The sequence below is a fragment of the Simochromis diagramma genome, unplaced genomic scaffold, assembly GCF_900408965.1.
Source record: "Simochromis diagramma unplaced genomic scaffold, fSimDia1.1 OVJJ01000482.1, whole genome shotgun sequence".
NCBI classification, from domain to species: Eukaryota; Metazoa; Chordata; class Actinopteri; order Cichliformes; family Cichlidae; genus Simochromis; species Simochromis diagramma.
The window spans coordinates 93,666-121,347 of record NW_024387303.1 but is presented as its reverse complement, the minus strand read 5'-3'; the positions used below and the strand labels follow the sequence as shown (position 1 = coordinate 121,347).

The window sequence follows — 27,682 nt, the reverse complement described above, 5'->3', positions numbered from 1 at the left end:
GAGCGATCAGAAGCAGAGGTTACAGGCTGATATCATCAACAGATGATTGACAGGGAACTGGCAGCAAACACCTAGAATGAGGACGTAGTCTCCCAGTACCCTCAGCTGTGAAACTGTGGTCTTGTAGACTGACAGACCATGGAGAAATCCCCTCCATTGGGCGCATTTCCTTTTGGCCTGAACACCAGACCTACAGCCCCTTCTAGACAATCTCCTTAACCTTGTTCTTGCTCCTAGATCCGTAGAGCCAAGAACAGGTACAGGTAATCAGGAGAGGGCGGAGGGCAAACAAAGGGAGGAGGGAAAGCTTGGTGGTAGCTCTGCCAGCTGTCAAATGTTTTTTCCATACATACTTTGATACTCAACAAAGTATGTGAACTGTAAATCTGAGTAGCAAATACACCATCGGCGTATATCAGAGCTGAGGTGATAAGAAACAAACGGGAACGTCGACAAATGCACAGAGCAGCAACAGCGGCCAAGCCAAACACAGGTGCCATGTTACCACCACCCACTCTCCTCCAAGTCTCTGTTAGTACATGACTTAATAATTGATCGACAAATCAACTTACTCTGCCTTACAGAAACCTGGTTGCGAAAATGCATTTATTTAGAGAATTCCAGCGGTGATTTCAAGCAATGTCCTTGAAATCACCGCTGGAATTCTCTAATGAGATGCATTTTTGAATCGTCATATCTCCTTAACGAAGTGAAGTTAAGACATGAGGCTTGTGCCAATATATCTTCAGACACTCCTGACGCTCACAATTCAAGAATTTCTTTTATCACTTATTACCGTTTGGCCATGAATTACGTTTGTTTGAGAGTAGGAAATTTGTCTCTCGCTCAGATTTCTTCATATTTCAAACTCTGGAAATGAGGCACTTTTTTCTCTTGTCATATATTTTTGATGGATTTCCACAGAGACCTGAAAATTTCCATGACTGTTCACCAAAGCCTGCTGTATCTTATGGTGAAAGAATGATATTGATGCTCCATAATAATAATGGATTGCATTTATATAGCGCTTTTTGGGGCCCTCAAAGCGCTTTACAATTCCACTATTCATTCACTCTCACATTCACACACTGGTGGAGGCAGCTACAGTTGTAGCCACAGCTGCCCTGGGACTCAGTTTGATCTGAATTAAGAACCAAAAAGTTAGCTGCCATCCAGGTCTTTATGTCTTTAAGACATTCCTGCAGTTTAACTAATTTTTGTGTGTTATCTGGCTTCATGGACAGATAGAGCTGGGTGTCATCTGCATAGCAGTGAAAATGTATGCTATGTCTTCTAATGATACTGCCTAAGGGAAGCATGTATAATGTAAACAGAATTGGTCCTAGCACTGAACCCTGTGGAACTCCATAATTAACCTCAGTGTGTGAAGAGGACTCTCCATTTACATGTACAAATGAGTCTATTAGATAGATATGATACAAACCACTGCAGTGCAGTACCTGTAACACCTACAGCATGTTCTAATCGCTCTAATAGGATATTATGGTCGACAGTATTGACAGAAACTCTGTGTAAGGCCCAGGTGGATGATAGATGATAACAAATAAGACAGGTTTTTGAGTTTCACAGCTGAAGTGGACAAGGCTAAGCATCAGGCTTTCAAATGAATTAAAAGTCTGTCTGGGTCTTTGGTTTATTGATAGCTGGTGTGAAAAATTGCTGCCACACCGCCCCCTCGGCCTGTGCTTCAAGGTTTCTGGTAGTTAGAATGACTCGGGGGTGTTGATTCATTTAAACTAACATAATCATCCGCCAGGGCTGCCCTTTGTCTCCGGTTCTGTTCATAATTTTTATGGACAGGATTTCTAGGCGCAGCCAAGTGGCGGAGGGCTTTCGCTTTGGTGGCCTCAGAATCTCATCTCTGATTTTTGCGGATGATGTGATTCTGTTGGCTTCATCGGGTGAGGGCCTCCAGCTCGCACTGGAACGGTTCGCAACCGAGTGTGAAGCAGTGGGAATGAGGATCAGCACCTCCAAATCTGAGGCCATGGTTCTCAGCCGGAAAAGGGTGGAGTGCCCACTCCGGGTCGGGGATGAGTTCCTGCCCCAAGTGGAGGAGTTCAAGTATCTCGGGGTCTTGTTCGCGAGTGATGGGAGAAGGGAGCCGGAGATCGACAGACGGATTGGGGCTGCAGCTGCAGTAATGCAGACGCTGCACCGGTCCGTCGTGGTGAAGAGGGAGCTGAGTGTAAAAGCGAAGCTCTCAATTTACCGGTCGATCTACGTCCCTACCCTCACCTATGGCCACGAGCTGTGGGTAGTGACCGAAAGAACGAGATCGCGGATACAAGCGGCAGAAATGAGCTTCCTCCGAAGGGTGGCTGGCCTCTCCCTTAGAGATAGGGTGAGAAGTTCGGCCATCCGGGAGGGGCTCAGAGTAGAGCAGCTGCTGCTCCACATCGAAAGGAGCCAGCTGAGGTGGTTCGGGCATCTGACAAGGATGCCCCCTGGGCGCCTCCTGGGTGAGGTGTTCCAGGCATGTCCCACCGGGAGGAGGCCCCGGGGCAGACCCAGGACACGCTGGAGAGATTATATCTCTCGGCTGGCCTGGGAACGCCTTGGTATTTCCCCGGATAAGCTGGAGGAGGTGGCTGGGGAGAGGGAGGTCTGGGCCTCTTTGCTTAGGCTGCTGCCCCCGCGACCCGGCCTCGGATAAAGCGGATGAAGATGGATGGATGGATAATCATCCTGCTGCAAGCAGGTTTCTGTAAGGCAGAGTAAATCAATTTGTTGATCATTATCATTGATTATTAAGTCACGTACTAACAGAGACTTGGAAGAGAGAGACCTAATGGTTAATAATCCACATTTCACTGTTTTACTCTTTGGTGCTGTTGAGGACACTATTGTTCTTTCTTTGTGATTTTTGTGTTGTGTTTTTGTTAAGTTTTGGTTTGTCTTTTGCAGACACACTCTCTAAGGGGTCTAGCGTTCTGTGGGGGGATACCAGTAGGAGAGAAACAACTTGGGGTCCTGGACCCAACTCTGGATAGTCACGTTTTGGGGGGTTTGTTAAATCTTAATTATCTATGAAGCCCACATAATTTTTTTGAAAGAGATTATTTATTTAAGATGGTAAACAGGGCATTAAAATAATCTGAATGCAAAGAAGAGAAGAAATGTTAGACATGTTCCTTAAATGGAATAAATAAGAATGAGAGAAAGATTTTACATGAGAGTCGAAGCCCAGAGAAGAACCAATTATTACACTAACATTTAGTAGTTAAACAAAAAGAAGCAAGGAGCTGACTGATGTTGGATTTAGTTTACAAGGGCTATAATTATGGTCTCAGGCCTTCTGGGAGTTAAAACAAGGTAACTGCTAGAGAGCCAATCAGTAACCTGAGTTAAGTAGTGAACTAGGGTGGACAGCCTATCCAGCTCATGAGGCTTAAAAAACATGTACAGCTGAATGTCATCAGCATAGAAATAATGAAAAATGTTATTAAAAGATTGAATAATGCCACCTCCTAGGACTTGCCGTCCACATATGTGGACATCACATTTTGGGTTATTTAGACCAAAATACTCAATTTTGCTCTACAAGGGCCTGATATCCACTAACGAGGACATTATACTGCTACTGTTCTATCAAAATTTTAAATGAATATCCTCATTTGTGGCTCTTATTTTTCTTAAAAACAAAAATAAGGTAAAAAAATCTGGTAATTCTTTGTTTTTACATTCATCGGGCCCCAATATGCCCAAATATCAAAGAGAAATTAAAAATGCATGTTGTGGAAGAGTTTGGGTCTTAGGAGGTTAAAGGGAGCAGAAAGCAGAAAGAAAATAATGGACTCAGAACTGAACCTTGTGGAACCCTACAGGTTAGAGATGCAGTGTGAGAGGTCCCACCAGTAGAAATAAACCCAGTCTAACAGGAGCCAGAGACACCAGGCAAACCTTTTAGCCTATTATGTAAGTTTTCTTGGTCAATCACACAAAATTCATTTTACTCATTACTGTAGTTAAGTCATTGAGTGCAATTGGAGCAAAGGGAATAAATGACTCACTCTACTGAGGACCATCTTTCATGTCCATCGCCTTTTTTCTCAGAATGGTTGAGAAATGTGTTACAGTTATTATCAGAAAGGAACAGCAGGAGGAGTTCAGTGCTCTAAAAAGTTCATCTTACATAGGTGACTACATCAACGAGTAACTGTAGGAGAGGAAAGGTAATGGATTGCTCTCAATTTCCCCAGAGATAATGGAGAGAGACTCCTGCATCACTCAGGCATTTGTGTCTGTCAGATTTACTGATTTAAACCAAATCCAAACATAAATATAACAAGTCTTAATATTTGTTTTATCCATAAAGTTTTAATTGGACATTTCTGTCATATCAGGCATGAAGCTATTCGATGAAGAGTTTATTACAAAATAATTGAAAAATGTTCATCTGTGTAGTTTTCTGTCGTCATATTTCTAAAGGCATGTCTTCAGTTGTATTGTAGCACACTGTATTTAAAAACAACTCAAAACCTCATCAGAAAAACTTTAAAAAGTTTGAAAACTTGAAACAAAAGGAAAAAAAGGTACAAACAGTGAATAAGATTCTGATTAAATTCAGCTACAGCAGATTCTGGGCAGCACTGCTGTTTGCAGTACTCACTGGTTTTTATCACAGTATATTTATCCAGTACACTCAGTGTATACTTGAGTGGAGATTTCCTGTCGAATTGACTCAGCCGTCTCCAGCAGGTCGGACACTTCAGCAGCTTTCTGGTTTCTTCTGTGAAGCAGCTGCTGGATCTTCTGCTCCATGTCTGCAGAAACACAAAGAAACTCATTTGAAGAATTCATATCTATCTATCTATCTATCTATCTATCTATCTATCTATCTATCTATCTATCTATCTGTGTGTATGTGTCAGGGTGTGGCAACCCTGGGCACGCGTGGTGATTTTTCGTTTTTATGGGCCGATGATTTTTTTTCTTTTTTTTGTAACGGTGTAAACAATGAAAGGTGGTGGCCGACGTGTAAAAATAACTCTAATTTGTTTGGTGGTGGCTATCGCGGAGCTGCCACAGAGGCCAGCAGGTGGATGAGGGAAGGGGAAGACAGGAGGAGGAGGAGAGACCCGAGGCGGCCGCAGGTCCGAGTGTCAGGTGAACTGAGCTTCAGGTAAGAAGTTATGACCTGCAGTCTATCTGGGTCAGATATAAACCAAGTTTAGGTGGAGTTTATTTTCGTTGTTCTGACTTTTTACAGTCAGTTACAATAACTCGTACTGCGTGCTAGCTAGCATGACGGAGTTTCTATACAGCTGGGTGGGTGCTATGATGTTACTGATAGTGAACTTTAATTTGTTCATACAGTGGGGCAAAAAAGTATTTAGTCAGCCACCGATTGTGCAAGTTCCCCCACTTAAAATGATGACAGAGGTCAGTAATTTGCACCAGAGGTACACTTCAACTGTGAGAGACAGAATGTGAAAAAAAAATCCATGAATTCACATGGTAGGATTTGTAAAGAATTTATTCGTAAATTAGGGTGGAAAATAAGTATTTGGTCACCTCAAACAAGGAAAATCTCTGGCTCTCACAGACCTCTAACGTCTTCTGTAAGAAGCTTTTCTGTCCCCCACTCGTTACCTGTATGAATGGCACCTGTTTGAACTCGTCATCTGTATAAAAGACACCTGTCCACAGCCTCAAACAGTCAGACTCCAAACTCCGCCATGGCCAAGACCAAAGAGCTTTCGAAGGACACCAGGAAAAGTATTGTAGACCTGCACCAGACTGGGAAGAGTGAATCTACAATAGGCAAGCAGCTTGGTGTGAAAAAATCAACTGTGGGAGCAATCATCAGAAAATGGAAGACATACAAGACCACTGATAATCTCCCTCGATCTGGGGCTCCACGCAAGATCTCATCCCGTGGGGTCAAAATGATCATGAGAACGGCGAGCAAAGATCCCAGAACCACACGGGGGGACCTGGTGAATGACCTGCAGAGAGCTGGGACCAAAGTAACAAAGGTCACCATCAGTAACACACTACAACGGCAGGGAATCAAATCCCGCAGTGCCAGACGTGTTCCGCTGCTGAAGCCAGTGCATGTCCAGGCCCGTCTGAAGTTTGCCAGAGAGCACATGGATGATACAGCAGAGGATTGGGAGAATGTCATGTGGTCAGATGAAACCAAAGTAGAACTTTTTGGTATAAACTCAACTCGTCGTGTTTGGAGGAAGAAGAATACTGAGTTGCATCCCAAGAACACCATACCTACTGTGAAGCATGGGGGTGGAAACATCATGCTATGGGGCTGTTTTTCTGCCAAGGGGACAGGACGACTGATCCGTGTTAAGGACAGAATGAATGGGGCCATGTATCGTGAGATTTTGAGCCAAAACCTCCTTCCATCAGTGAGAACTTTGAAGATGAAACGGGGCCGGGTCTTCCAACATGACAATGATCCAAAACACACCGCCCGGGCAACAAAGGAGTGGCTCCGTAAGAAGCATTTGAAAGTCCTGGAGTGGCCTAGCCAGTCTCCAGACCTCAACCCCATAGAAAATCTGTGGCGGGAGTTGAAAGTCCGTGTTGCTCGGCGACAGCCCCAAAACATCACTGCTCTCGAGAAGATCTGCATGGAGGAATGGGCCAAAATACCAGCTACTGTGTGTGCAAACCTGATAAAGACCTATAGTAAACGTTTGACCTCTGTTATTGCCAACAAAGGTTATGTTACAAAGTATTGAGTTGTATTTTTGTTATTGACCAAATACTTATTTTCCACCCTGATTTACGAATAAATTCTTTACAAATCCTACCATGTGGATTCATGGATTTTTTTTTCACATTCTGTCTCTCACAGTTGAAGTGTACCTCTGGTGCAAATTACTGACCTCTGTCATCATTTTAAGTGGGGGAACTTGCACAATCGGTGGCTGACTAAATACTTTTTTGCCCCACTGTAAGGTTAGTTAGTAGAGTTGCCAACCGTCCCGTAAAAAGGCGGAATCGTCCCGCATTCAGAGAAAATATTACGTGTTTCGTATTGAGATGAAAAGGAACACAGTTTGTCCCGGACTTCAGCTAGAATGGAAAAAGACACAAAGCTGGATTTATTCTTCTTCTCTCATTCTCTCCCCTCCCTCTCCTGTTGCTACTTCAATCATGAAACTGATCAATGATCAGCTGATCAGCTTTTTTCTCTCGTTTGTTTATCTCCCACTTTGCGCCAGAAAAAGGAAACCAGCGGATGTGCGCTAAACATCAGCAGCACGTTTGAGCTTGATCAGCTGTTGTTAGAATTGTTGTTAGAAGCTGTTGTTAGCTTGTCATGGTCTGCGGTGGGCGGACCGAGTGTGGGAGTGTGAGGTTCCAGGTGCAGACACAGACAGGAGACAGTACCGAACTTGAAACGAAAAGCGAGCCTTTATTTGGGCTGATTAACGTGGCAAACAACAGAAAGCACTGAGGCAAAACTAAACTAGAAGCTGAACTGGGAAAACTAAGAACTGACACTTAACTCAGACAGCAGGGAAGGCTAAGACAGGGTGACAATGATGCACATGACGGAGGCAACTGTGAACAGGACTCTGTGCTGGAACAACAAGGAACTATGAAACGTATATACGTAAGTAACATGGACATGACCAGCACAGAGTCCTGAAACCTGGCGTAACATGGGGGAAGTTGAACAGATGACGCGGCGACGAACAAAGGAAGACTGAGGACTTAAATACACACATGAGGTGATCAGGGGAAGTGGAGACACATGAGAGCACAGCTGACTAGAAGGAAACATAATGACAATACAGGGGAGAGTAGCACTAACTACAATGAACAAAGAACACCATACTCTTTCAAAATAAAACAGGAAACACAGAGACATAGACATGGAGTCTATGCTGGTCATGATGGTTTGGATATGTGGTGAGAGGGAAACATGAAGATGAAACCAGGAGATGTCCTTACTGAATCATCAGAGCCGAACAGGTGATGGAGAAACAGGTTTACCTTTTAGGTGACATGAATGAGTTGAAGTTATGAACTGTTTCTGAGAGACAAATAACACCAGGATCCTTTTCTAAGTAGCCAACAGCTGGTAACTGTGCAGGGGCGGGTCTAGCAAAGTTTTGCCAGGGGGCCAGGCAGGGCATTAACAGGGAGAGGGGGGCACAAAGAAATACTTTTCTTTCTTATTCTCATTTAAAATGTCTAGTTTTTATTAAATAATTATCTGAATCTTACAACCAAAGTTTTCATCTGATGTAAAATGTATAGAAATCATACCAACAAGACAGTGTACAGCACTGTCACAACAGTGTTTGTTTTCATTAAAAGGCTTTATGGCTTTTCCTACAATACCTGGTGGGTCGGTCTCTAGGCAAAATGCCCGGGACAATTTTTTGTCCCAGTCCAGCCCTGGGCACGACACGCAGTGAATTAATCTGAGAAGGTGCATTAACAAATAAATGGCTTGGCCAGCGGTGCACATCGCAAATAAGCTCGCATAGACACATTAGTTGTGCTGCTTCTTAATAACGGTATCTTAGCTAACAATTAGGGGTGGGTTTTGATTATCAAGTTATCGATTAAAATCGATTCTAGCTTGGATAACGTGATACCGATTCTTTAAAATCCTGAATTGATTTTTAAATATAAATTTATTTTGCCCGAAACGCCAGAATCTCAGGTTAAACCTCACAAAATTTCAACAACCACCAAACAGCTAAAACAGTAAATGAGAGCAGGAACACAGAATTCTGCACAAAGATGTAAACACAAAGTGCCGACGGACCAGAACGTCGCCTTTCTCACCCGACGGCACGGACACAGTCGGGGCAGAAAGCCGACAGCTCGCTGATTCTGATGTTTCGGCAGGTCCGCGCTTTGTGTTTACGCCCTTTTTGCACTAGATTCTGAAGCTGCAGGGTTTATCTCTGTCCAAACAATATTGACTGAACCAGCAGCAAAAGAAGATCCAAACTACGGTTCACATAAGCATGGTCATGAATTACCTCTTACTTTTGCTCTTTTGCTTCCACCACGATATAATCACACTTCCCGCAGAGCTCTCTGTCTCTCTCTCTCAGGAATAGTTTCCCGTCTAAAAATCTGTTTTCTGCATTATTCGCTTGTTTATTACGCACAAGTCTACGGTTGTTTACAGCGCTGTCGGCTGCTGTCCCCCCCCCCCCCCCCTTTACTTACTTCTAAAAAGAAAGCCTAATTTCTGCTGTTCAAAAGGGTACTGAACAAATTCAAACTTTTTAAAATTATGCAAAATTGCAAAATGCTTAGCTGTGTCTCTAATAAAAGCTCTGTAACTTTGCTCTGCTTCACTTCAGCAGCATCAGGTAATGTTCATATATTGATTAATGACTTTCTTTTGTTTTTGATCTACTGCAGAATATTTTTTAAGGTTATCTGCTATAAAATACCAGGCAAGGAAAGTCGCTTTCATGTTTTTCTGTGTTTTATCCTCAGTTACTTTGACACAAAGGCCTCTGCTGTGATGCTTACACTTTTGATAAAAGTCTCGCAAGAGTCAGCTTTCTTTTTATAGATATAAAAATATGGAAATGTACTGATATGTGATCAGAATTATAACATTTCTGACTGTCTGAGGCAAAATTTCCGGATTCCAATCGAATCGAATCCTGGATCAAATAAGTTCGGGACCTTGTGAATCGGAATTGAATCGATTCTAGAAATCAGTGACGATACCCAGCCCTACTAACAACCCCAACTACCAGATTCAACTTGTAATTGGCTAAAAATAACTTAGCCTACCAGTGAGAGAGACGTTGCTAGCTGGCAGTTATTTCAACACATGTTTTTCGAATGCTTCAGGAGCTGTCTGCTCAACCCAGCATGAGCACCGCGGAAATACAGATACAGATACATCCCAAGACTCAAAACAGAATTCACAATGCGTTTTCGGGACTTTCAGGTGTATGGACCAATGTTTTCCTTTCTCATCAAATCAGAAAGCTTTAATGAGCAGCTGGATTTGTCTCGCATTAACTGGCTGGACACAGAGGACATTGAAATGCAGCTGACTGAACTGAAAAGCTCGACTCTGTGGGGGTCAAACTCAGTTGGAATCCACAGCTCTGCGTGTTCATGGAGCTGCATGTTCACCTGCTGGACATCACTACCTGACAAGTTTAACTGTCTTCAGAACATTGCAGAGGCCTTATTGACAGTATTTGGCTCTACATATCTGTGTGAGCAGATTTTCTCTCACACGAAGAGGGCCCTCAGTGTCCTCAGCCATTTGAATGCTGGACACTCATAGACCTGTGTCTCTGAGTGGGAGACCAGAGATCACATTAACATGTGTATCCCTGTATTAACAAACATGCCATATTGGCTCAGTTTATTTTTCTTATCATTGTTTTGAGGAGACCATAAATAGCATTTGCGTTTTCTGTTATACAGTTCATTTGCTGTTACAGAGTTCTTGTTATGGATAAAAAGTGCCTTTTTTTTGTTTCAAAATAGCTGATAACTATTCTATATATCATGTTCACCCACCATTGCTGTTTGTACCCACTCCTGTAAATAAATACTCACCTGCACCAGAGCTGCCGCCTTTTGGGTCCTTTCTCCAACTCCACACGGCTTGCCCCGGCAAACCGTGACAGTACGAACCAGCCACTATGGACCCAGCAGCTTGCAACCCTTCTGAGGAGCTAAAGGACGATATCATTTTCACTGTGGAGAATCTTCTCAGCCTATGGCTGGAACACCCCCCGGAAGAGCTTCGCCGCGCAGCGGAAAATCGGCTGCAACGGCTCTTTTCCGGCCTGCCATGGCTATTGGAATCGCTTTCCCCGACCATGCAGGCCTTTCTCCACCTCACACCACACCTTCTCTCCGCCACTACTACCTCGCAGCCCGACTCGCCGGACGTGATTTTGCCCGGCCCGTCGGAGCTGTCTGCGGGGAGGAAACGCCGATCGCACCGCCGGCGCGCCACCCCACAGCCGGATGTTCGGACTTCTACTTCACCGGCTGTGGTGAGTGAGGACTCTGTGTCTTTTCCAGACTTTGTGACTGTTCATTCAGGGGCTGTGTTTTGTGTGGCGGATGTCAACGCGAGCTGCTTATCGCCTGTGCAGCTACCGGCAGCCCAGTTAGCCGCCCCGCAGACACACTCTGCTCAGTCAGCTCGGTTAGCTGCCCCGCAGCCACTCTCAGCTCGGTAGCTGCCCCCAGCCACTCTCAGCTCGGTTAGCTGCCCCGCAGCCACTCTCAGCTCGGTTAGCTACCCCGCAGCCACTCTCAGCTCGGTTAGCTACCCCGCAGCCACTCTCAGTTCAGTCTCCAGAGTCACCAGTGCCCCTCTCAGTTCGGTCTCCAGAGTCACCAGTGCCCCCTGTAGCTCAGGCCCCCGTAGCTCCGGTGCCCCCTGTAGCTCAGGCCCCCGTAGCCCCGGTGCCCCCGCTACCTGTAGCTCTGGCTCCAGTGTCACCGGTCTCACCCACTCACTTTATGCAGGGAGAAAGTCTACGTTCCAGTCAGGGAATTTCTCACGCTTTAGCTGCTTCAGGCACCGTTCTGCACTCCAGGGCCTCCCCAGAAGCCAGGTTTCAGTTCCCAGCTGTTTCTGGACCCCTGAAGATTAAGCAGCCCTCAGAGAACAACTCCGTGTCAGTGCTGTCTGAGCAGGGCCAGTGCTCAGCACAGCACCCATTGCCTTCGTGTCTGCCAGAGGACTCCACGCCTGCTGGCTTTGTGATGGCTTCTGCTGGAGGGTCCAAGGGGCCCGTCCGGCCTTCATCTTGTGTCTCCGCTGGAGGGTCCAAGGGGCCCGTCCGGCCTTCGTCTCCTGTCATCACTGGAGGGTCCAAGGGATCCGTCTAGTTTGCGGCACCTCTGGCTTCCACGCCGCCGCCTGCAGCGCCTCCGTCTCCGGCTTCCAAGCCGCCGCCTGCAGCTTCATCCTCGCCTGCCCCGGCTTCATCATCTTTGCCTGGTCCGGCCCCGGCTTCATCATCTTCGCCTGGTCCGGCCCCATCATCTTCGCCTGGTCCGGCTCCAGCATCACCCATGCCGCCGCCCGGTCCGGCCTCCGTGCCTTCAGCCCCGCCCGGCCCAGCCTCCATGCCTTCAGCCTCGCCTGGCCCTGCCTCGTTTGGGTCTGGAGCTAAACGGCCGCTTTCTAGACCGCTGGCTAGGCCACTGGCCGGGCGCCATCGCCGTCATGGGCGGCCCCCAGACCCTCTTCGCCTGAGTGGCCGCCGTTGCCTTCCGCACGGCCGGCCCCTGGACTGCCTTCGCCTGAGTGGCCGCCGTTGCCTTCCGCACGGCCGGCCTCCCGAACTGTGTCCATGTCGCCGCCGTTGCCGTCCGCACGGTCGGCCCCCTGAACTGTTTGGACTCCTGTGCTGGCCGGCCCCCTGACCTCTTCTGTTTTGGACTCTGTTTTCCTGTGCTCTGGTGTGTTTCTTTTTTTGTCTTCTTTTGGTTTTGGACTCGTGTTCTCTTTTGTGGCCTTCTGGTGCTCTGGTTTTGTTTGGCTTCGAGCCCTCCTTCCTGGACCCCCGCCACCCGCCCTGGTCGGGTTTTTTTTTTTTTTTTTTTTTTTTTGGTCTGTTTTGGTTTTCTTGTGTTGGGCTGTCTGGGGCCAGCCCTTGGCGGGGGGTACTGTCATGATCCTGGGTCCTTTTGACCCAGCGTTTTGTGTTTTCTCTTCTTGTGATTTTGGTTCTGTTCTTCCTCTGTTTAGTGTTTATTCTGTTCTGCCCGTGTGTTCCTGTATCTAGTCCGCGTTTCTTAGTTGTGTCCTTTCATGTGTAAGTTCCTGTTTTATTGTGAAGGTCTGCGTCTTATGTGAGTGTTTTCAGTTGCCTCCCTAGTCTCGTCACGTTAATCACTCCCAGCTGTGTTCCCCACCTGTGTGTAATCTCCCTGTGTTCTCTGAGTGTATTTAGGTTGTGTCTTCTGTCATAGTAGTTGCTGGTTCGTCTGTGTTGTTTCCCCTCGGTCTCCCTGCATCTCTCCATGTGTATTTCCCCGGATCTCCCTGCATCTTCGTTTCTGGTTTGTGTTGTTAGTTTACCCAGTTTAGGTTTCCGGTTTCATGTTCACCCACCATTACTGTTTGTACCCACTCCTGTAAATAAATACTCACCTGCACCAGAGCTGCCGCCTTTTGGGTCCTTTCTCCAACTCCACACGGCTTGCCCTGGCAAACCGTGACACATATGGCACATTGACTTCTGAGAAAATTTTAGATCGCACTCATTAGTGGTGCAACGGATCACGGTTGATCCGTAATCCGAACCGATCCCACTCCATGATTTGGCACGCACGTGATCCGAAGATTCGAAAAAGAAGAAAAAAAAGTATGTGTATGGTGCGTGTAAGAGCCAAAGTCAATGTCAGTGCGCGTGGTGGGTCTGTCAAGCGATAGTTATGGCCAGTGCTAGCGGTCCAAGTGAAGGAGCAGAGGAGTTTTCGGTATTTAATAATAATAATAATGGATTGGATTTATATAGCGCTTTTCAAGGCACCCAAAGCACTTTACAATGCCATTATTCATTCACTCTCACATTCACACACTGGTGGAGGCAAGCTACGGTTGTAGCCACAGCTGCCCTGGGGCAGACTGACAGAAGCGAGGCTGCCATTTAAGCAGCCCTTTGCTGCCCAGTCCGACCGGGCTAAAGCTATTACAAAAGCTACTGGGGTGTTTAGCTGCAGACGGGAGGCCATATTCCGTTGTGCAAAACAAGGGGGTTAAACTATGATGAACGTGCTTGAGCCACGCTATGATATCCTGTTGCGTGTCCACTTTAGTGACAAGATCATTCCAAGCATGTATGAGCAGGAAAAGTTTAAAGTTATGGCTGAACTGTCCCAGGCCTCTTCTGTTACCCTAACTACTACAAACGGGTGGACCCTCCAGGGCAACGGAAAGCTACGTGACCGTGACAGCTCATTATATCACAGCGGAGGGCGATATAATGAGCTGTATGTATTATTGTAGGGTCTACCTTACAATATAAAGTGCCTTGAGTCGACTGTTGTTGTGATTTGACACTTTATAAATAAAATTGAATTGAATTGAGTGGTATATACAAAGCCCTATACTGCCCTATATTGAACCATAAGTTTTTTTTTAATAATTGCGTGGAATGAGTCTTGAGTTGAATGTTTTTAACAGGCAAAAAATACTTTGATAAGTGAATAAGTAAATGTTACATTTTTGTCTTTTTTCTTTTTTTGCTGATCCGAAAATTGATCCAATCCGTGACTCTGTTGCACCACTAGCCCTCATCATCACAAAGGTTGCCAACCCCTGATATATATATATATAGATATATATATATAAATAAATGTTCCAACATTTGAAAGAAGGGGCTGCTCTCACAGCTACAGATTGACGAGGTACAACATAAATGCTACAGCAAGGGGGAGCCAGGATGCCAGATCAGGGGGTAGATATCATCACCCCCACCAGAGATTGGGCATCAATCCCCAAGTGCGATAGGAGAAGGATCATTGAGTGCAAGAGGAACTGACCTGAAAGATAGGATCATGGGCAAGCTTGAAACCTGGACCCCCCGTAGTCGGTTACCAAGACTACGGGGGGTACCCTCAGAAGATCTGCTAGATGATGTTAATTTAGCACTACGGACGATACCTACAGCCGCCATTACCAAAACTAACAAGCTGATCTACAATACGGAAGCAGTGATCAGTGAGATGCTTGGCTACAAGTTGAATAGCCAAAAGGGGCAGTACCCTCCATGGAGAAGGAGGTTAGAGGCTAAGATCAAGGTAGCACGGAGGGAGGTTAGTGTTACAATATAAATATATATTCTTAATGCTTATTTTCTGTTTATATTGTTTCATAGAGCCCAGTGTAGGAAAACGCCCTTGTGAGTTAGAATGTATGCCATAAGTCACAGAGTAGACTGCACATCTTGTGCAGAAAACAGGAAGTATAGAAAAAGTGGAACTCAGTAAACTGTGTGTGTGTGTGTGATGTGCAGCAGAACTATATAACCATGCTGGCTTCTAATGCTTTCAGACCTGAGCTTGTGTGTTCGTGTATTCGGGTCTCCATTTCCGGAATTGTAAAAATAAAGATTATTTTTGAGCTTGACCACTCTGAGTCCAGTCAAAGGAGCTTGCAAAGAAAAGCGTCTGGACTTCTTTAAGTTGCTTGAAGACGTTTCACCTCTCATCCGAGAAGCTTCTTCAGTTCTAAGGTCAAATGGTGGAGAGTCCCAGATATAAACCTAGTGGGAGTGACCCCCCACAGAGGGACAAAAGGACCCCCTGATGATCCTCTAATCGCCTGAGCCAAGGTGGGAAACTGGGCGTGGGTCCCAATCAGCCAGAGTTTCGGGTGTGTTCATTGTGAAACCTGGCCCCACCTTATCATGCGAATTCCTGAGGTCAGATGGCCCAGGATGTGAGTGGGCGTTAAGGCGTCTGGGGAGGGAACTCAAAACTGGATTATAGATGGCAGAGAGTTGGTGTCGTAAACCACCGCCTCTGTTCAAAGATGGTCGCTCACAGTGGACATAGATGGCTTCTTTCACTCCTCTTTCAAACCATCTGTCCTCTCTGTCCAAAATGTGAACATTGGCATCCTCGAAAGAGTGTCCTTTATCCTTAAGATGCAGATGGACTGCTGAGTCTTGTCCTGTGGAGGTGGCTCTTCTATGTTGTGCCATGCGCTTGTGAAGTGGCTGTTTGGTCTCTCCAATGTAGAGGTCTGAGCATTCCTCGCTGCACTGTACAGCATACACCACATTGTTAAGTTTGTGTTTTGGCGTTTTGTCTTTCGGGTGAACCAGTTTCTGTCTGAGCGTGTTGCTGGGTCTGAAATACACTGGGATGTCATGCTTGGAGAAAACTCTCCTGAGTTTCTCTGATACACCGGCTACATAGGGGATGACAATGTTGTTGCGTCTGTCCTTCTTATCCTCCCTCGCTGGTGTCTGGTCTTCTTTTCTGTGCCTCTTTGCTGACTTTAAGAACGCCCATTTAGGATAGCCGCACGTTTTGAGTGCTTCCTTTACATGTGTGTGTTCCTTCTTTTTCCCTTCAGGCTTAGAGGGAACATGTTCTGCCCAGTGGTGTAGGGTCCCGATTACTCCAAGTTTGTGTTCCAAAGGGTGATGGGAGTCAAAGAGGAGGTACTGGTCCGTGTGTGTGGGCTTCCGGTAAACTTCGATGTTGAGTTTGCCGTTCTCTTCAATGTGCACAGCGCAGTCCAGGAAAGGCAGACAGTTGTCCCTTGTGTCTTCCCTGGTGAACTTGATGTTTTTATCCACAGCGTTAATGTGCGCAGTGAAGGATTCCACTTCTTGTGTCTTGATTTTGACCCAGGTGTCGTCCACATATCTGTACCAGTGGCTGGGTACTCTTCCTTTGAAAGAGCCAAGAGCCTTCCTTTCCACTTCCTCCATGTAAAGGTTGGCTACAATAGGTGACACGGGGGAGCCCATGGCACAGCCATGTTTTTGTCTGTAAAAGCCTTCGTTGTACTTGAAATATGTAGTGGTGAGGCAGAGGTCTAACAGTGTGCAAATCTGATCGGGTGTGAAGTTGGTCCTGTCCTCCAAGGAGCTGTCTTCTTGTAGTCGTTTTCTGACACAAATGAGTCCAGTCTTTCTCTGTCGCCAAAAGAATTCAAAAGAACGGAATTTAATATTAGCCAACTAACGGAGTTGCAGAAAGGAGTGATAAAGAAGGTGGCTAAGAAGTACAGGAAGCTGTCCATACCTGAGGCCTTGGAAACTGCCAAGCAATGACTCACAGCCTTGGTCAGCTGCTTGAAGATGTACACCAGAGAGATAGAAGGCAGGAGAATAAACCACGTGTTCTCCACAGAACCAGCCAAGGTGTACTCTCAGTGGCAGGGGAACAATATGAGAACAGCACCACCAAGGCTGGAGACGGAACAATACTGGAAGAGCATATGGGAGAAGGACTTAACCCATTACGGCAATGCTCAGTGACTAGTGGATCTGAGGGCAGACCACAGCAACCTCCCTGAACAGGGTCCAGTAACCATCACAGTGACAGAGATCCAAGAAAGGGTGTCCAGTACAGCACCGGGCCCCGTCATGGTTCACGCCTACTGGCTGAAGAAGCTGACTGCACTCCACGAGCGACTGGCAGCACAAATGAACCAGCTGCTAGTGGATGAGAGACATCCAGAATGGCTAACCCTAGGCCGGTCAGTCCTGATCCTCAAGGACCCCCAGAAGGGACCGGTCCCCTCTAACTACCAACCAATAACCTGCCTCAGCACCACATGGAAGCTCCTGTCAGGCATCATAGTGGCTAAGATGAACAGGCATATGGGTCAATACATGAGTGGGGCACAGAAAGGGATGGGAAAGAATACCAGAGGCACAAAACACTAGGTACTGGTAGACCGAACAATCAGCCGAGACTGCAAGACCAGACTAAATAAGGGCCATCATTGCCACCCATTTCTTCACAGACTAAATGACCTCCCTTACTGAACTCCACACTGCTATTAATTTGAACACACCCCTTTCACTGAATGGGTCAATTACTCCCAATTAGCAACATGCATGTCATTTGTGTTAAGTGTGTTTGTTGGCCATTACTCTGCTACACCTAGTCATGTATTTGTTCCCATGTTGTCTCATCATTTCTGCCAAAATCAGTACTTAAACACATTGGTAATGTTAGACTGCTATAATTTATATATATATATATATATACAGTGGGGCAAAAAAGTATTTAGTCAGCCACCGATTGTGCAAGTTCCCCCACTTAAAATGATGACAGAGGTCAGTAATTTGCACCAGAGGTACACTTCAACTGTGAGAGACAGAATGTGAAAAAAAAATCCATGAATCCACATGGTAGGATTTGTAAAGAATTTATTCGTAAATCAGGGTGGAAAATAAGTATTTGGTCAATAACAAAAATACAACTCAATACTTTGTAACATAACCTTTGTTGGCAATAACAGAGGTCAAACGTTTACTATAGGTCTTTATCAGGTTTGCACACACAGTAGCTGGTATTTTGGCCCATTCCTCCATGCAGATCTTCTCGAGAGCAGTGATGTTTTGGGGCTGTCGCCGAGCAACACGGACTTTCAACTCCCGCCACAGATTTTCTATGGGGTTGAGGTCTGGAGACTGGCTAGGCCACTCCAGGACTTTCAAATGCTTCTTACGGAGCCACTCCTTTGTTGCCCGGGCGGTGTGTTCTGGCTCATTGTCATGTTGGAAGACCCGGCCCCGTTTCATCTTCAAAGTTCTCACTGATGGAAGGAGGTTTTGGCTCAAAATCTCACGATACATGGCCCCATTCATTCTGTCCTTAACACGGATCAGTCGTCCTGTCCCCTTGGCAGAAAAACAGCCCCATAGCATGATGTTTCCACCCCCATGCTTCACAGTAGGTATGGTGTTCTTGGGATGCAACTCAGTATTCTTCTTCCTCCAAACACGACGAGTTGAGTTTATACCAAAAAGTTCTACTTTGGTTTCATCTGACCACATGACATTCTCCCAATCCTCTGCTGTATCATCCATGTGCTCTCTGGCAAACTTCAGACGGGCCTGGACATGCACTGGCTTCAGCAGCGGAACACGTCTGGCACTGCGGGATTTGATTCCCTGCCGTTGTAGTGTGTTACTGATGGTGACCTTTGTTACTTTGGTCCCAGCTCTCTGCAGGTCATTCACCAGGTCCCCCCGTGTGGTTCTGGGATCTTTGCTCGCCGTTCTCATGATCATTTTGACCCCACGGGATGAGATCTTGCGTGGAGCCCCAGATCGAGGGAGATTATCAGTGGTCTTGTATGTCTTCCATTTTCTGATGATTGCTCCCACAGTTGATTTTTTCACACCAAGCTGCTTGCCTATTGTAGATTCACTCTTCCCAGTCTGGTGCAGGTCTACAATACTTTTCCTGGTGTCCTTCGAAAGCTCTTTGGTCTTGGCCATGGCGGAGTTTGGAGTCTGACTGTTTGAGGCTGTGGACAGGTGTCTTTTATACAGATGACGAGTTCAAACAGGTGCCATTCATACAGGTAACGAGTGGGGGACAGAAAAGCTTCTTACAGAAGACGTTACAGGTCTGTGAGAGCCAGAGATTTTCCTTGTTTGAGGTGACCAAATACTTATTTTCCACCCTAATTTACGAATAAATTCTTTACAAATCCTACCATGTGAATTCATGGATTTTTTTTTCACATTCTGTCTCTCACAGTTGAAGTGTACCTCTGGTGCAAATTACTGACCTCTGTCATCATTTTAAGTGGGGGAACTTGCACAATCGGTGGCTGACTAAATACTTTTTTGCCCCACTGTAAATAACCACGGAGCTACGAATGTTTGAACTGTTTCTCAATAAAACTCACCTGCATCTCAGCTGCCAGCACCCTGGGTCCTCGTTAAATTCAACACAGCTTGCCCCGCTAGCCATGGCAGTAGGGTACCATTAGTGACAAAAATCTAAATATTGATTTCACAGTCTCATGAACCAGTTTCAACAAATTTGAAGACAAAAACAAAAGGTAAAAGAATAAACAGCTAAAACCTGCTAGCACACAGCTGACAGCTAGCATAACATGTGTTATGCTAGCGGCAACAAATGTTGCTATGCTTACATTTACTCTTCTTATGGTGAAAAGATTCAGGCTAGTGATGCGCGAATCATGAACGAATTGTTCAATACTCGAGAATTACTTTACTGACTCGTGAATCATGATTCACAAGCCCAACTGACTCACTGACTCATCCCTGTTGCTGTTTAGCAGCAATGTATCTAGCTTATAATTAAAATTGTGGAGAAAAACACAACATCCAGTATCTTAACAAAAACATTTCTGCTCTGAACTGGAAAGAAAAAACCCTGAGTAGAAGCTCACATCAAGACAATAGCTCCTCGGTTCACAGTAGCATCGCTCTGCTAGCATGCTAACAGCACATTTGAGCTACTCATCCCCTCCCTCCTGTGCTGAATCTTCTTGGTTGGCAACCAATGTTAAGGCGCATTACCGCCCCCTGGCTCACATTTCAGTGGACATTTAGATGAGAAGATATATATTTGACACATTTAAGGAAATACTAATAAAATAAAAATAAAACAAAAATAAATGTTATTAGCAATTTTGATAGGAAATTGCTTAATTTTAGAAATGTTTTTGCTCTTTTTGCTCTATAAAATAGTTGTTTTTTTAGAATCATCATCTTACCAGTAGGATTTACATGAACAGAGAAACACATTAGTTTGAGTGAAAATGTACATTTCTTGCACCTCTCTGGTCGACTGACTCAGTGAATCAAATGACTCAAAAACCCGATTCACTTTGGTGAGTGACTCATTAAAACTCGATTCAGTAAAAAGAATCAAATTTACCATCACTAATTCAGGCAGGCATATAATTTTCATTATATATTAGTAGCAGACCCTTTAGAAAACATATGTACAAAATATTTCATTAATATCTCTTAACTGAGGTATTTTACTTACTTTCTCTTGTACAAGTTTGAGGCAGGCATCTCCTTCCAGTGGTGCAGGCAAGACGTAAATGGGCGTGGTCATGTCTCCAGTCACATAAGTCACATGACATTGATACAATTTAGAGGAGAACAACTGGGAGTGGTGAGCGCACCGCGGGGCGCGCAGTATCCCGTCCCCCTCCTCCCGGTTCGGCCCGCGCACGGTCTCCTCCGGCGCCCGCCGCTGAGGAGCCTATGCAGTTGGGTCGTATACGGCTGACGCTGGAGGAGCGTCGGAGGCGGTTTGAGGGACGGTTGTGTTTGTATTGTGGCCAGTCGGGCCATTTGTGTCCACCTGCCCGTTGTGGTCAAAAGGCGGTGCCCACCAGTAACTGTGGGGGTACTGGTGGGTGGCACTTCCTCTCTTTCCCAAATTCCCCGCATGCAGCTTCCTGCTATCGTGAACGCCGCTTCTGGCACTTTCTCCACTAACGCACTTTTGGATTCTGGCGCTGAGCAGAATTTTAATTGACGGCGGTCTCACGCGGCGTCTCGGTATTGAGACGAAACCCCTGCAGGTTCCCGTCTCCGTTGTGGCTCTCACCGGTCAGTTACTGCCCTCCGTCACTCATGAGACTGAACCGGTTTCGTTGATTCTTTCTGGTAATCATCGTGAGGTTCTTCGTTTCTTTGTTTTTTTCCTCTCCGGAGTCTCCCATCGTTTTAGGTTACCCGTGGTTCGAGCGTCATAATCCTCATATCAATTGGTCCTCCCGTCGCTTTGAGAGTTGGAGTAGCCACTGCTTGTCTCACTGTTTACAGTCTGCTCTTCCGCCTTCGCCTGTCTGCTCGTCTAAGCTGGCGCCCGAGGAGGTGGATCTTTCGTCTGTACCTGAACAATATCATGATCTGGGGGCGGTTTTCAGTAAACGCTGTGCGCTCTCGCTTCCCCCCCCATCGTTCTTATGATTGTGGCATTGAACTGTTACCTGGAGCTCCTTTGCCCACCAGCCGGCTGTATAACCTCTCTGGTCCGGAGAAGGCAGCCATGGAGAAGTATATTTCGGAGTCGCTGGAGGCGGGTCTGATTCGTCCATCGTCTTCGCCGTTGGCGGCGGGTTTTTTTCTTTGTGGATAAGAAGGATGGATCTCTCCGACCCTGCATTGATTTTCGGGGTCTTAATGACATTACTGTGAAGAACAAATATCCTCTTCCCCTGATCTCTTCTGCTTTTGAACCTTTACAGGACGCGGTCGTTTTTACGAAGCTGGACGTTCGCAATGCGTACCATCTGGTGCGCATGCGCCAGGGAGATGAGTGGAAAACTGCCTTTAACACTCACCGTGGACATTACGAATATCTGGTAATGCCTTTTGGCCTGACGAATGCACCGGCAGCATTGATTAATGATGTGCTTCGGGACTTTTTGAATCGGTGTGTGTTCGTTTATTTGGATGACATCCTTGTTTTTTCGCGGTCTTTTGAGGACCATGTTCAGCAGGTGCGCAGCGTTTTGCAGCGCCTTCTGGAAAACAAACTTTTTGTGAAAGCGGAGAAGTGTGAGTTTCATGCTCATTCTGTGTCGTTCCTGGGCTATGTCCTTGCTAGGGGGCGGGTGGGGCCTGATCCTGGCAAAATCAGAGCGATTGCTGATTGGCCGACTCCTTCCTCGCGCAAACATCTGCAGAGGTTTTTGGGGTTTGCTAATTTTTATCGCCGATTTATTAAGAACTTCAGTCAGATCACCCTTCCGCTCACCCGGCTTACGTCCCCGGCTCGAGTTTTCAGTTGGTCTCCTGAGGCCGAGCAGGCGTTTGCTCGGTTGAAGGAGTTGTTTTGTTCCGCGTCCATTCTCGCCCACCCGGATGGTGCCAGACAGTTTGTGGTGGAGGTGGATGCTTCTGATGTGGGTGCGGGGGCGGTGTTGTCGCAGCGCTCGCCCGATGATGGCCGTCTCCATCCGTGCGCGTTTTTTTTCGCGGCGGTTTTCTCCGGCTGAGCGGAACTATGACGTGGGTAATCGTGAGCTGCTGGCGGTTAAGCTGGCTTTGGAAGAGTGGCATCACTGGTTGGAGGGGGCGATACAGCCGTTTGTGGTTTGGACGGACCATAAGAATCTCTCTTACATTCGGAGTGCGAAGCGGCTTAACTCCAGGCAGGCCAGGTGGCAGCTGTTTTTTAGCCGGTTCCATTTTACGATCTCGTTTCGCCCGGGTTCTCGCAATGTTAAGCCGGACGCCTTGTCCCGTCAGTTTTCCCCCGCGTCTGAGTCTACGGGGGTGGTTCCGATCATCCCCTCGTCTTGTGTGGTGGGGGCCGTGACATGGGAGATTGAGAGCCTGGTGCGCCAGGCGCAGCGGCAGGATCCGGACCCGGGTTCGGGCCCGCCGGGTAAACTGTTTGTTCCGGCGGCCGTGCGCGCGCGTGTCTTGCACTGGGTGCACGCGTCTCGTTTTGCTTGTCATCCTGGCATGCGTCATACGGTTTCCCTGTTACGGTGCTTCTTTTGGTGGCCCGCTTTGGCGAGTGATGCCCGCGAGTATGTGCTGGCCTGTGACACTTGTGCGCGCAATAAGAGCCGTCATTTGGCCCCTCCCGGGTTGCTGCATCCCCTGCCTGTCCCTGGTCGACCTTGGTCGCATATTGCAGTTGACTTTGTTACCGGGTTGCCGCGTTCCGCTGGTCACTCGGTGATCCTCACCATTGTGGACAGGTTCTCCAAGGCAGCGCATTTTGTCCCTTTGTCTAAACTTCCTTCTGCCCTGGAAACTGCTCGCGTACTCGTGGATCACGTTTTTCGGTTACATGGGATTCCTTTGGACATTGTGTCGGACAGGGGGCCTCAGTTTGTTTCTCGGGTGTGGAAGGCTTTTTGTACTGCTTTGGGGGTGGGGGTGAGCCTTTCCTCGGGCTATCACCCGCAGTCTAATCGACAGACTGAAAGGGCCAATCAGCAGTTGGAGTCCGCCTTGCGCTGTGTGGCCTCCTCTGACCCCGCTTCCTGGAGTGGTCATCTTGCTTGGATTGAGTATGCTTATAACTCTCTCACCTCGGCAGCTACTGGGTTTTCTCCGTTTGAGGTCTGTCTGGGATATCAGCCGCCGTTGTTTCCTTCTCAGGAGGCGGAGATTGCGGTTCTGGCCGTGCGGGATTATCTACGTCGCAGTCGGAGGATTTGGCGCCGGACTAAGGCGGCGCTGCTCCGGACCGTGTCTCAGACTCGCCAGGCTGCTGATCGGAGGAGAATGCCTGCGCCTCAATACACCGTGGGCCAACAGGTTTGGCTGTCCTCTGCAAATGTTCCTTTGAAGTGCGTGGCCAGGAAGCTTGCCCCTCGCTTCCTGGGTCCTTTCACCATCCAACGCATCATCAATCCTGTTTCCGTGAGGCTGCAACTACCGGCCTCCATGAGGATTCATCCTACGTTCCATGTTTCTCAACTGCAGCCAGTTTTCTCGCAGCCCGCTGTGCCCACCCGTGGAACCTCCTCCGCCCGCCCGGGTGGTGGACGGGGGTCCTGTCTATTCGGTCCGGCGGCTGCTGGATGTGCGCCGTCGTGGCCGAGGTTTCCAGTTTCTGGTGGACTGGGAGGGGTATGGCCCGGAGGAGCGCTCCTGGGTCTCTAGGGCCTTCATTGTGGACCCGGCGCTTATTGTGGATTTTTACAGGAGGCATCCTGACAAGCCTGGAGGACCGCCGGGTGGCGTTCCTTGAGGGGGGGATACTGTTAGGTGGTGGGTAGGTGTATTGTTGTTGTTTGGGTTTTTGTTTTCCTTTTGGTTATAGGTAGGCGAGGCGGGGCTTGATGGCATTCCAACACACCTGCGACGCATCGGACGTCATCAGTGAGCGCTTTTAGGGAGCAGAGTCACGGACGTCTGGTGTCGGAGTATTGTCGCTGTCATAAGTGGTAACGAGTTAGCACAGGCTGCATCTGTTGATTTTACGCTGTGGAGCTGTATGTTTTAAGGATCCACGTTTTGCCTGCTTCTCTTTGTCTTAGCCTGTTCCATCGCCTGCCCGCCTACCTAGGATTTTGTGTTGGCTATTGTGGATCCGCGACGGAGTGCCACGTTTCATCAGGCTGCGATCACCGCAGCGGCTGTGGTTTGGGTGGTCAAGTAAGCTCTCCAACTCTCTCCGTCCACTTATGTTTAACGTTCGGCTATCAACGGTACGCCATAAGCTCTGTTTTGTTCCTTGTTGTCAGGTAGCTCCGGTGCGTCTGCTGCCTACCTGCATGCCTCGGCTCCGTCTCATCTCCTCGGTGTTTATCTCCTGGCACATTTTTATCCATCACTGTATATAGCCCCTTCCCTTGTAAATATCCCCCCCTACTCGTGTATATAAACTTGCATCACAAACTATTTTTGCGTCCGTGTGTGTGTTTCTGCCACGTAATCCATCTGTGTAATCCAGCACACCTGACAAAACCAACGTAACAAAGTCCCTTTGAACAGCTTTAAAGAAATGTCCTAATATGAGAACAAAGGGTTGATATGATGATGATATAAGTTACCTTCTTTAACAAAATGTAAACTCTGTTTCTGAGCTGAATGAAACATAAAGTGAAGAAAAGCCAAAATGCAACGATGACACACGGAGTCAGAAAGTGAAAATGGTCATTTCCTTGAACCCTTTCTGACAGACACATCATATATACGCCAGTATTTTTCTAAGATTATACATTTTCTTGTTGTGAATTGGTATCGTTTCTGGAAATTGCACAGCTGGATTTATCAGTTCTGCAGGACGAGCCACAGGACAGCTCAGGAATGTGAACGCTGTCACAGGTCTCTATTCATCATCTACCTGAAATTGAGGTATTTATTATTTTGTCTGTTCCCATATCTTGGTCTCAACCACAGCTCTAGATGGGATTGATCTCTGGCTGATCTTGATGAGCGGTCATTGCTCTCTGGAAATGCTGTACGGTAAAACACAGAGGTTTGTGTCCTTGTCAGTACTCTGCCATTCCTCAGCTGCAGGTATGGGAAACCGGCACAGGAGAGATGCAAGAGAAAATTATGTTCCCCCCTATTTTCCCCATACTTCACTTTGTTAAAGGCATTTATTAAAGGACTAATTACTTCTATATTTATAATTCATTTTATATAATAATAATAATAATAATAATTTATTACTTTATTAATTTAATTTCTAAATAAATTATTTGTAAATTAATTTACTAACACATATTTTATTGGACAATTGATTATTAAAGTCACAAAAAATGAAAGAATGAAGACAATCACAGCTTCAGTGCCTGACTCAGATAGCTGTGGTAATCTACTGCAGTAATGTTTGTGTCATGTGACAACACCCCCAAAACAAACAAACAAACAAAGAAACAAAGAAACAAACAAAAAGCCTAGTGAAAGGTTAAAATGATAATACAGGAATAAAGTAGGAGCAAAGCAGCAGAAATGCAACAAAATTCTTACAGGTCTTTGAAAATGATACTTGCAGACGTCTGTGAAGGTTCTCAGTCATGCAGGTGATCGTAGTCTCAGGAGCTTGGAAAGAAAAGCGTCTGGACTTCTTTAAGTTACTTGAAGACGTTTCACCTCTCATCTGAGAAGCTTCTTCAGTTCTAAGGTCAAATGGTGGAGAGTCCCAGATTAAACCCAGTGGGAGTTTCCCCCCAAAGAGGGACAAAAGGACCCCTGATGATCCTCTAATCACATGAGCCAAAGGTGTGAAAACGGGTGTGGGTCCCAATCAGCCAGAGTTTCGGGTGAGCTCATTGTGAAACCTGGCCCCAACCTATCATGTGATTTCCTGAGGTCAGATGGCCCAGGATGTGACTCCAGACGCGATACTTGCAGACAGTAAGGTGATTGAGTGCACTGCAAAGGTTTTAAGAACCAAACATAAAGCTTTCAAAAATAACAGCATGAATACTTTCATTAGCACACACCAGACATTCCTTTCTCACACATCTGTCCTAAAAAAGATTATAGAAACCTCATGGCCGACATCCATAAATAACAACCAGGTGGACAGAGACTCAATACGTCAGACTTCTGAGGACCTCTGTGCACAAACACCCGTGCATCATCATCATCATCATTCTGAAGGAAAGAAGATAAGTGACAAGAGGGCATTTATATTACACCACAGCAACTGGGATTGGCTGTCAAGGTGGAGAATACTGAGTACACTGCAGCGTGTCGACTGTTGCATAAACTGTAAAAGTATATGAAATAGACCAGATCATCTATACTGTAAACATGAAAGAGAAGAAAATGACAATGTGAGGATCTTAATATACAACCCAAAATACATAATAAAATAATAGGGATGTTGTGTAATATGTAAATAAAATAGGATACAATAAATTGCTAATCGTATAGAGCGGTCCCTCGTTGATCACGGGGGGTTACGTTCTAAAAATAATCTGCGAAGTAGCCAACTTTATTTTTTACAATTATTATAATGTCTGCGTCTCGCAGCCCATGTCACCTCTACTTGCGGCCCGCATAATGATGTGAAGAAATATTTTTAAAAATGATTATTCAAAAAATGATTTAATATGAAGGCAACAGGCAGAGTCTTACAGGCATAGACTTAAAGCATGTAGCCTGATGTGCTGCCCCCTCTACTCATGCTGGGCTCCTATGGGAGGACAGCATGAGAAAACAAAAAAGCTCCTCTGTGCAAAGAGCACATAAATGTCCACATCACAACATCATGAAGCACATGACAAGCAACATGGGTGGGTAAGGGGTGAGAAGTAAACCGATGCAGACACAACCATCCTGCCCTGCAGCTTTTCATCCAGCGCTGGGCCCAGACCCGCCGTCCAACTCGGCCTTGGAGATATGTGTCTGTGAGCGAGGGAGGGAGAAAAAGGAAAAGTACGAGCTGTCACCGAGCAGAAACAGGAGCTGGAAGCATGTAAATATAATAATAACCACTGCAGCCAAACAGAGAGCCTGACGAGCCCAGCTGTAAGTAAGCCATTAAGACTCGACTGTACACCGTGTTCCTGTTTCCTCTGAAACAATAAGCTCCGTTGGAGCAGCCTTTCAACGCCTCTCTGTCTCTGCTAGCGAAGTTGACCCAGACAACAAAGTAAAGCTAGTTTTCAGCTACGAGCCCGACACGAACCCGACGTATTAGCCAGAGGTCCCTTTACTACGGTTCGGAGCCGCGGACCTGTTTTATATACGCGCGGAATAGTTTTCTATACGAGATCGCTGCAGCCTTACCTAATGTCCACCTACTGTTACTCATT

General features: G+C 46.5%; 1 protein-coding gene and 1 long non-coding RNA gene across 5 annotated transcripts in view; one reads left to right on the top strand and one right to left on the bottom strand.

Annotated features, from left to right (window-relative positions):
• Window positions 1-4,321: 4,321 nt before the first annotated feature.
• Window positions 4,322-27,682, bottom strand: part of lamb4 (laminin, beta 4) — a 117,020-nt gene continuing 93,659 nt past the window's right edge. For all 4 annotated transcript variants that reach the window (XM_040004125.1, XM_040004127.1, XM_040004126.1 and 1 more), the window contains one exon: window positions 4,322-4,787. In XM_040004125.1, coding sequence (XP_039860059.1) covers window positions 4,654-4,787 — 134 coding nt within the window. In that variant the 3' untranslated portion in view covers window positions 4,322-4,653. The remainder of the gene's footprint in view (window positions 4,788-27,682) is intronic.
• LOC120716592 lies at window positions 24,174-24,867 on the top strand. Its single transcript, XR_005691997.1, has 3 exons — window positions 24,174-24,352; window positions 24,446-24,563; window positions 24,653-24,867. It is a non-coding gene; the product is annotated as an uncharacterized LOC120716592 (long non-coding RNA).